We start from the raw sequence: 9,914 nt of genomic DNA, 5'->3' as shown, positions 1-9,914 counted from the left end.
ATTTTGATCTAAACAGAAAATGGAACACAGCTAAGTGGCCATCTTTTTTTATTTATTATCTTTCTAACGTTTGTATTTCCTTGGCTTGTTATGTGATTATGTTATGATTGTGTGCAATTGTTAATTTAAAAATGAGCTAAATGAGTTCATTAAAGTAATTAAATAAACATTTTTGCGCCTTACCGTTATTGTCTAGCAGGCGGCACTAAAGAGAACTATTGCTGGTTTAGACTACCACCGAAGAAGTGAAGCTCACGTAAGGGCGATTAATCCGCTGAATTTAACAACGCTATCTTTTTGTTTAGTAAAGGAAGGGTGGAGTCATCGGTGAGATTAACAACACCGGTTGTCATAACCTAAGAACAGAACACAGCAGAGGATTTGACAGGAGCACAAGAAAACCTCTCAACGAAAATCTAAGCAAAATATGTTTTCTCTGCCTACAACATTTCAGTCGCAGGTATGAAGTTATTTCATTGTCTTAAACAGTAGTTGTCAAAACCCTTTTTGTAAATAAATGAGTGAGTAGTAATGAACGAGAAAGAGAAAGCAGACAGTGTGTGAATGGGGCTTTCCATAACAAACTTCGATCATGTAAATGTAAGTCTGATTAAAATAGATATTTAAAACAATAATATTGTCTGATATTGAAATTTTATTGTATTTTTTTAATAAACAGCATATTTCTGGCACGTTCTGACGCTATTTAGATGTTGTATAGACCACCAAACAGATTACATAATCTGTTTGACTATTAATTTCATCAAACCATCTTGATTGAGAAAATACAATTATACTGATATTCGGTATTATATTTAATTATTTTTAGTCAATAATAGTGCTTTCTGATGACATTGTTGTGTAATATTACCTTCACTCTGGTTATACAACAAAAGCTGTGAGAGAGTGTGTACGTGCCTGAAGGGGAAAAATGAAATATGTGCGTTTCAGTAGTGAGTCAGTATGTCAGTAGTGACATAACTGACCTACAGATCAACATACTGGCAACTTAATACAATTTTGTTCTTTTATTTGCTAACCAGTATTCTCCACACCAAGTTATGCAATGTGACCAAAATGCACTTTTTTTCAGGGAACAGTGCCTTTGACCCATCTAATCAATGTGGTCCAGTACCTGAAGAGTTCAGCCAACTCGGCCGTAACCACATCGGTGCAGAATCTACAGAGAGACCCGTCACCTGAACATGACCCACTTCTCAGTGAGGTATGATGACAGTCACGGAAACAGCACGCGCAGGATTTTATAGCAAGTGCGTGTTAGAGTTCATGTTTACACCAGGGTTATTAAAGTTCACTAAAACTCATTTTGTTACTTGAAGTAAAATAAACATTTACTGCAATAAAATATAATATAAAAAAAAACCCATAAACTTATTTTAGCTAGTTGCCAAGGCAGAATTTCTCATTTTCGTTTAGTTTAACTTGTAGGAAAATAACTAAAACTAAAACTGAAATAAAAATGACTAAAAAACTATATTTACATATTACAAAAAAATAATTAAAATGACAAAAAACACAAAAAAATTTAACTAAAATGAAAATGAAAAATATAAAAATAAAACATTCAAAAATTTTAAAGGGGTGATTGATTATGATTTCACTTTTTTAACTTTAGTGTGTAATGTTGCTTATTGAGCATAAACAACATCTGCAAAGTTACGACACTCAAAGTTCAATGCAAAGGGAGATATTTTCTTTTAAAAAATTCTCTGTTTAAGGACTACAACAAATGGCTGGTAGGGACTACAACAAGCTTCTTCTTGGGTTAGTGACATCACTAACCCTAAAATTTACATAAACCCTGTCCCCGGGAACACACAACAAAGGGGGTGAGGCCATGTTGGGCTGCTTTAGAGACGAGGAAGAGTTGTTGTAGTAGAGTGGTGTTACCATGCGGTCATTTTACGCCAGACTGCTTCACAAACGAGGGTCAATTCAATGCTGGATTTGCACAAAAGATTAACATGACGGCACATGCTAGTCAATGAGTTGAATCAACTCCACAGGAACTACATAAATTTATCCACTAACCATTTAGAAACATCCAGTTTCATTCTAAAAGTTGTAACTTCTTCCTGAGTCTCTCCATCAGTTTGAACAATGTAAGGCTGAACACCGTTACTGACAATCCTCATTTTGGCTGCGTGAGATTCTCCAGCTTTGTTGTTGTTGAGCAACCGAAGCACGAGCTGTTAAAGCTCCGCCCTCTTCTGGAAAGCGTCCGGGAGCAGCAGCTCATTTGCATTTAAAGGGACACACAAAAACAGCGTTTTTTTTTTTTTTTTTTTTTTGCTCACACCCAAATAGGGGCAAATTTGACAAGCTATAATAAATGATCTGTGGGGTATTTTGAGCTGAAAATTCACAGACACATTCTGGGAACACCAGAGACTTATTTTACATCTTGTTAAAGGGGCATTATAGGTCCCCTATAATATTATCTCAGTGATGCTTAAATAACACTGGTTTCCACTGCGCTTCATGGTTCTAACTGGTTTGTTTTCACAGCCTAAAGTAAACTTGAAGGAGCTGGGTCTGTCAGAGCTGAGGTTCAGTCATGTACATGATGTTCTGGAACGCCTGCTGCCATCTATAGATCCAGAGGAGAAATCCATCTCCAGTGCTGCTCAAAACTCAACAGCATGGAGAACATCTCACATTTCTGCCCCCTCCTTCTTCCAAAACAAATATGGTAAAGTTAGCCACAACATATAGTTATGATATCATGTTTTGAAGTATATTTGTCGCTCTGAATTGTTGGTAGCTCAATAATTAGGTTTATTCACTTACAGAATAAGTTTATGCTACCATGTCTTTCTTTATCAACATTGTGCTGTTGAGCAATTAAAAAAAATAAGTTGTTCCCGCTTCACAGGAAATGATACTGCAATTTTTGTATCATTTTCAACCTACTGTGCTTGAATACTTTGTGCAAGCTAGATCACAAGTAGATAATGTATTTATTAGGATGTTGAAATTTTGTGCACCAACAAGTTTTATGATTTCCAACAAGTTTCCAGTCTTAAAGTGCCCACTTTTTCAGATAGCACCTTTCATGTAGTGTGTAATATAGCTGTTTGTGAATGTAAAAGGTCAAAGATCAAACTGTATGATAAATGGAGTTACTGTCTCCTAAAAGAAAGAACTGATTCTGAACTGCCTGAAATGAGTCGTTAGTAATTCCCGTCTTAATTCCTGCATGAACCTACGTAGGTTTGTTACAAATTTGCATAGTGCCAGCCTATGGTTTTCATTGGCTGCCTGAGAACAACATCTACTTTGACCCTCATACACTGTAGTTGTAGCTGAGGCCTGGAAGAGTTTGGTTTTTGTTGTCAACATGTTGAGAAGACGCTATTTTCTGTGCTGCGAAAGCAAATCCACTTTGCTGCACATCCAAAGGATGAGGACTGGGGCTTGATTGACGGCATCATTACGGATCGTGTCACTGTGTATCAACCGCTGAGGAAGATCCAGAGCTGAAGTTCAGATATGCTAATAGGCGTTTCGTTTCTGACACGCACTGTAAGCGGTCGACCAATCACAATAGACTGGGCCATCTGACCAATCAGAGCAGAGTAGGCTCTCAGAAAGGAGGGGTTTAGAGAGACTGAATCTTTTATCAAACCGTTACAGACACTGTGAGATGTCTTGTCATGTGGAAACTAAAGGCTCATTTTGTTGTCAGCAAAGTGTTTATTCTTGACTTTGTTGTGTAATGTAAATTGTATATCTTACCACAGGGTTTTCTCACAAACACACGGGACTCTTTGGCTCTCCAGTGTTTCGCAGGCAAAGCTCCAGCCCCCTCCAGACAGCCTGCGTAGATCTGCACCATCTGCAATGTAATATTTATATACAAATGACCAAAATATTAAGAATTATGCTCCGTTCACACTAAGGACAATAACTATAACTATAAAGTTGTATGAATTGTTCTAATTCTATGAGAATAGGGAAGTCCACACCACAGCTGGAACAATATCATTGGAATCACTTTCAGAACTGTTTTAAATAAGCTGATAAACGATAAAAACATTGACAACCGATAAGAGCTTGAGCATTTAAAGTGGCACATGACATAACTGCAGTGTAAGCTTATAATAAACATTATCATCTGTTAGTGTAGATGCTGATATATAGTTATATTTATTGTTCTTGGTGTGAACAGGGTCTAGCTATTGAATGGATTGAGTTTTGGGATTATTTTGATGTATGTTTTGTTTGTTTTCATGCTTAGTATGGGTACAAAACAGAGGTTTCAAGACAATGAGGTCCAAGACCAGACGTCTGCAGTCAGGTTTTGAAGGTCCAGTAGAAGCAGAGAATTATACACCAGTCTTTATGAAGGTTAGTAAAGCATGACACTGACAAAATATTAATTCAGAAATACAACAGGTTTTATTTGTGTGATTATTCTCTGTCCTCTTCAGGGCCTCATGAAGGAAAAGCAAGACACAGGGAGTTTTGAACAGCTATTGAAACAGAATAACTTGTCAGAATCTCACCAGGATGCTTTTAAGACTGGCTTCACAGAGGGCTTCATGAAGGCTCAGGCATTGACACAGAGGACTCAAGGTGATAACTTAAACACATATCTTAGCCCAGAGACTGTTTAATAGTAAAATATGTGTTTGTGGCAGAAACTTCATTCTTACTTCTGTTTCTAACAGACTCCGTAAAGAGGACACGTCTGATTATTTTTGCCCTCCTGCTGGTGGGCCTGTACGGTGTGTCCAGAAGCCCTCTCTTCTCGGGTAAAGGCTCGTTTTCCGATACTGGTTTGTTTCCCATTTTATTCATTCCTTATATTTGCATGCCTAAAATATATTTACTGTAGCTGAATTTCTTCTGCAGCTTTTATAATAAAGTATGTAGTGCTTGAAATGTTTTGTGGCTGTGCTGTAAAATTATTTTTTGTTTCTGATAAGATCATTAGAATGCAGTATGTTCATATTCAAGTTTTCATTTTAACTGTTTACTTGTAGTTCGTTTTCGCACCACCTCCGGTCTGGATTCAGCCGTGGACCCTGTTCAGATGAAAAACGTCACCTTTGAACATGTGAAAGGTGTGGAGGAGGCCAAGAACGAACTTCAGGATGTTGTCGAATTTTTGCGAAACCCTCAGAAATTCACTGTGCTTGGCGGTAAACTTCCCAAAGGTGAAATTTAACACTTCTTTTACTTATGGTTGTAGGGTTTTTTTTGTAGAAATATCTAATCTGGATGTGTATTTCAGGTATCCTGCTTGTGGGGCCTCCAGGAACAGGAAAAACCCTGTTGGCCAGAGCTGTAGCAGGTGAAGCAGATGTGCCCTTTTACTACGCCTCCGGGTCAGAGTTTGATGAAATGTTTGTGGGAGTCGGAGCGAGTCGCATCAGAAACCTTTTCAGTGAGTCTTTTGAGGAAAAAATGTGGTCTTAGAATGCTACTTTAACTACTTACTTAACTACTTTAAAGTGGTCATGAACTGCATTTTCTGTAATGTTCTCTGAGGCCCACTTATAATGTTATCAAGATGATCAAAAAACATCCTAATTTAGAAGTATAATAAGCTATTTTCTATCCTGTTTGTGACCCTCTCTTTTGAACACTTCGTTTTGATGGGTGTGCCTCATTCAAGACTTGGAAGTAAACGCCCACTGCTATGATTGGGTAACAGTTTTGCATATTAAAATAATTTTCAACGTCCCCACCATTACACATGTGGAATTGTGTTGAAAAATATCTCTGGAACTTTGCTAAAAATAAAGTTCATCCACGCTTTCTTAATGTTAGGACCACAAGGATGGCAATGCAAAGACTGTATTTTTCCACAGCTTGGCACTTCAGAATGTCTTGTAATGCTCAGAGGTGTCTCTCTCATATTTACTACTACATGACATGTGCAAAATGATGATGGGGCTAAAGAGGCAAAGATGTAGACATGACGTAATAAGCTGTATGATGTAATAATGTGACAAAATTCGAAACAAGTCGTTTTTTGAGCTTGGTTTTAATAAAAGCTGTTTTTGTACTAACGGGTTCTGAAACTTGCAGAATATTTTTATAGTACAATGACCTCTTACATGTCAAAAGATCAAGGAAAATTTGATTTCTCAATTCATGACCCTTTTAACAAATGTTTTTGCTGGTTTTTCTCACAGAGGAGGCCAAAGCTAGTGCACCGTGTGTAATATTTATTGACGAGCTGGACAGTGTAGGAGGCAAGAGAATCGAGTCTCCCATGCACCCGTACTCGCGACAGACCATCAACCAACTGCTCGCTGAGATGGACGGGTGAGTCCATGGCTTTTTATTACATGTTCTCATTTTGAAAGGAGTTACATGGGTCTTATTTTAGTATTTTGATGATTTCAGGTTTAAACCTAATGAAGGGGTCATTGTGATTGGAGCTACAAACTTTGCTGAAGCTTTGGACAAGTAGGTTTCTCCAGCCATCAGTAAATTCCACTTTTTTACATGCAGGCGTTTATTGCAAAGAATTTTAGGGTTGTAAAAATCTTGTTAATGTGTGTTTCAGTGCTCTGGTGAGACCAGGCCGATTTGACATGCAGGTCACTGTTCCAAGACCGGATGTGAAGGGACGCACCGAAATCCTGCAGTGGTATTTGAAGAAAATTAAAGTGGATTCTGGTAAGAATTATTAAGATATGTCTCCAAAGATTCTCAATAGGACAATCCAATAAAATAATCTGGTTTTGTAGCTGTTGATGCCGAGATCATTGCCAGGGGAACAGTGGGTTTCTCTGGAGCCGAACTGGAGAACCTGGTGAACCAGGCAGCGCTGAAAGCAGCAGCTGATGGGAAAGAACTGGTGACCATGAAGGAGCTGGAGTTTGCCAAGGATAAGATCCTGATGGGTGAGGACAGTAGGGCCGTATAGCTTAGTCGCTGCAGCATGTGATGGGGATTAATGCTTTGAACAAAGACATTCTTTCCTGACATCCTCTTCTTCTCTGTCTGTCCAGGCCCAGAGCGCAGGAGTGTGGAGATAGACAAGAGAAATAAGATGATAACAGCCTATCACGAATCAGGACACGCTATAGTTGCTTATTACACCAAAGACGCCATGCCCATCAACAAAGCTACCATCATGCCACGCGGCCCTTCGCTTGGACATGTGAGTAATTGGTCTCACTGTTCCATTATAATGTTAAAGTGATAGTTCAACCAAAAATGAAATTCTGTCATAAGACCCATAAGACTTTCGTTCATCTTTGGACTTCAAATAAAGATATTTTTTTATGAAATCTGAGCTTTCTGTCCCTTCATAGACAGCTATTCAACTGAAACTTTGACACTTTAAAAACTTCATAAAGAGATCATAAAACTAATCCATATGAATTGATTGGTTTAGTCCAAATTTTCTGAAGAGAAACGATTTGATATGATGAACAGATTGACTTTAGGCTTCTATTCACATATAAACATATAAACTAGAATTTGTTCAATGAGTTTTGCAGAAAGAGCCTGCATGAAATTATAACTTTTACTCTCCAAAGTTATACATAAACCCATTGTGTTGCTTCTTCTGTTTCTCTGGTCTCTCTCAGGTATCCTTGTTGCCAGAGAACGATCGCTGGAGTGAGACGCGGGCCCAGCTGCTGGCTCAGATGGACGTCAGCATGGGCGGCAGGGTCGCTGAGGAACTGGTGTTTGGAAGTGATCACATCACCACAGGTGAGAGGTGTTCCTAACTGATCCTTGCTACTTGAATTCTTGGAAATATCAACATCATGTTTTATTCGTTTCTTTTACAGGAGCGTCCAGTGATTTTGATGGTGCCACCAAAATAGCACAGATGATGGTGACACGGTTTGGAATGAGTGACAAGGTGAAAACGCATTATGTGACTCATTCATTTTTTTTTTTTTCATGTTATACAGTATGTAGTTAGTGATGATTTTATAATTTTGGCCAGAGTTTCTAAATAAATAATACACTCTCTAAAAAGATAAATTATTTTAGCCATTCATGTACTTTGGGCAAATCTGAGGAGTTTTATTTATTTATTAATGTATATATGTATTTATTATAAAATACAATAATGTGTATTATCATTTATTAGGCTAAAATGTGAGGTTTATCATTTAATAAAACTTTCAGATTTTGTCATAGTTTTTGTGGCCATTTGTTTAGGATGTTACCATAGACGTTGTTTACAACTTGTTACCTAAACAACATGTAGTTCTATTGTAATTCAAATTGATTTCAGCTGATGATTCTTGGAAATTTTTAGAAGAAAAATAAAACTCCCCATCTCCATCAGATCACATTTCAAGTGAAAATAATTATCATTTTCAAAAAGAAAGGAAGCAAATAGCTATTTGGAGAAGCCATTTGAGTCCTTCCACGTGTTCAAAGCCATTAGTGCTGTGTGAGCTCTTACATTCCAGACTTAAATCTGTGTTTCATTCTAATCCCTTCTCCAGAACTCAGTTCATACTCAATTTTCAGAAATGAGCAATGCACATGCAGGGTCTAAACTACACACATCCACCCATCTGTAAAGACAGGATCCTGTCGTAATCAGAAACTTGTGTGAAGCCTTTGTTGAATTCCTGTTGTGCCTGTAACTGCGGTTCACTCACCTCTCTTTGCTTTGACCAGCTGGGGGTCATGACCTACAATGACCTGACGAACCATAGCCCGGAGACCCAGGCTGCCATAGAACAGGAAGTCAGGGTGCTGTTGCAGGTAGGTCTTTTAGTTTTTGTTTGTCAGCGATATTAGATCTGATGATTGTGGAAATTCAGCTTCCTAATTTTCTCTTTCAGAGCTCATATGAAAGGGCAAAGAACCTACTTAAGACCTACAGCAAAGAACACAAGCTGCTGGCTGATGCCCTGCTGACTTACGAGACTCTGGATGCAAAGGAAATTCAGATGATCCTGGAGGGAAAGTCACTGGAACCCAGATGATTAAATCTTGGATTAACAGAGACATTTCAAGACACAATCTTACCTGTAAATATAAACATCTGTAATAAGCGGGACTTTCTAGCCTTCTCTCAATATTTTTCAGGGAACACATTGGCTTTTAAACAGACACTAAGCTAACAGAAATTCAGACATTTTGTATTCATTTGAGATGGTAAATTGATGCCAAAAGTACGTCCAGTATGCCTAAGCAGTGAACCAGTGGAAATGGCTACTAATCAATTAAACTAAATTCTTTGCTTTGTTTTTAGAAGCTAAGTATATAACAGGAAAAGTATGATGCTCATAATTTGCTTTATTCATCCTATTCTTTGTTACCCAGTCATCAAATTTAAGCACTTGTCATGGAGAAATGGAGAAAAACAGAAAGCAGAACAATTTTTAACTCATTAATGGTGCACTTTTCTTTGAAATCAAATGCTGGTGGGCTTCTGCCCAAATCAGGATGTCTCATTTTCAGTAATCACAGTAGTACAGATTGTTCAATTATGAATGTGACTTCAGAATGTCAGTATTATTTTTGCATTCACAGATATAGAATAAATATATCTGTAAATGCAAATCTGAGCAATTAGCTAATGTAGATTTTTGTCTATTGTTTCCACTGGACCTTTCGAACTTACTAACCCCTGATCTTATTCATTAAGTTATTTATTTGAATATACTCCAGGGGTAGCTAAAAGCCTCCTGCTGCTATCCTCTGTCACATTTGAGTTGTCTGCATGTGTGTGTTTAAACGGCTCAGGTGACTGCACTGTATATATGTGTGGGTTGGAAAAATTATTAGTGTGCTTGCTTTTGAAATTAATACCATGTTTATTTCCATTTCTCTTAATCCGGAATGAACAGGGATATGACTATAAATAAAATACATAAATAAAGGTTATTCCCTTGTCATTTCCTTAAAATAAGAATATATAGCTGGGATTCAGGCTGAAATGAATTAGGTTA

The 9,914-nt window shown here is 37.6% G+C and overlaps 1 protein-coding gene across 2 annotated transcripts; it reads left to right on the top strand.

The window, feature by feature from the left end:
- Nucleotides 1-242: 242 nt before the first annotated feature.
- Nucleotides 243-9,849, top strand: yme1l1a (YME1-like 1a). Of its 2 annotated transcripts, none has more exons than XM_051881880.1 (18): nucleotides 243-460; nucleotides 1,094-1,225; nucleotides 2,530-2,713; nucleotides 3,765-3,866; nucleotides 4,262-4,371; nucleotides 4,455-4,599; nucleotides 4,695-4,778; nucleotides 5,010-5,183; nucleotides 5,261-5,413; nucleotides 6,168-6,300; nucleotides 6,382-6,444; nucleotides 6,545-6,657; nucleotides 6,729-6,884; nucleotides 6,993-7,144; nucleotides 7,578-7,704; nucleotides 7,785-7,858; nucleotides 8,635-8,721; nucleotides 8,802-9,849. In XM_051881880.1, the coding sequence occupies exons 1-18, from the start codon at nucleotides 428-430 to the stop codon at nucleotides 8,943-8,945; spliced, it is 2,166 nt and encodes a 721-aa protein (XP_051737840.1). In that variant the 5' UTR covers nucleotides 243-427; the 3' UTR covers nucleotides 8,946-9,849. The 2 variants fall into 2 exon arrangements, with proteins under 2 accessions (XP_051737840.1, XP_051737839.1); XM_051881879.1 differs by having other exon boundaries at nucleotides 246-460; nucleotides 4,695-4,802.
- Nucleotides 9,850-9,914: the final 65 nt, after the last annotated feature.

Source organism: Ctenopharyngodon idella, chromosome 23 (assembly GCF_019924925.1).
Source record: "Ctenopharyngodon idella isolate HZGC_01 chromosome 23, HZGC01, whole genome shotgun sequence".
Taxonomy (NCBI): domain Eukaryota; kingdom Metazoa; phylum Chordata; class Actinopteri; order Cypriniformes; family Xenocyprididae; genus Ctenopharyngodon; species Ctenopharyngodon idella.
The sequence above is the reverse complement of the archived record's forward strand: the minus strand, read 5'-3'. Positions and strand labels throughout refer to the sequence as shown.

Bases quoted from the DNA above. Each gene is read 5' to 3' on its own strand.
- yme1l1a (XM_051881879.1), top strand. From the start codon at position 428: ATGTTTTCTCTGCCTACAACATTTCAGTCGCAG. The intron at 4,803-5,009 runs GTTTGTTTCCCA...GTTTACTTGTAG, and splicing joins AGGCTCGTTTTCCGATACTG to TTCGTTTTCGCACCACCTCC. The intron at 6,301-6,381 runs GTGAGTCCATGG...TGATGATTTCAG, and splicing joins CTGCTCGCTGAGATGGACGG to GTTTAAACCTAATGAAGGGG.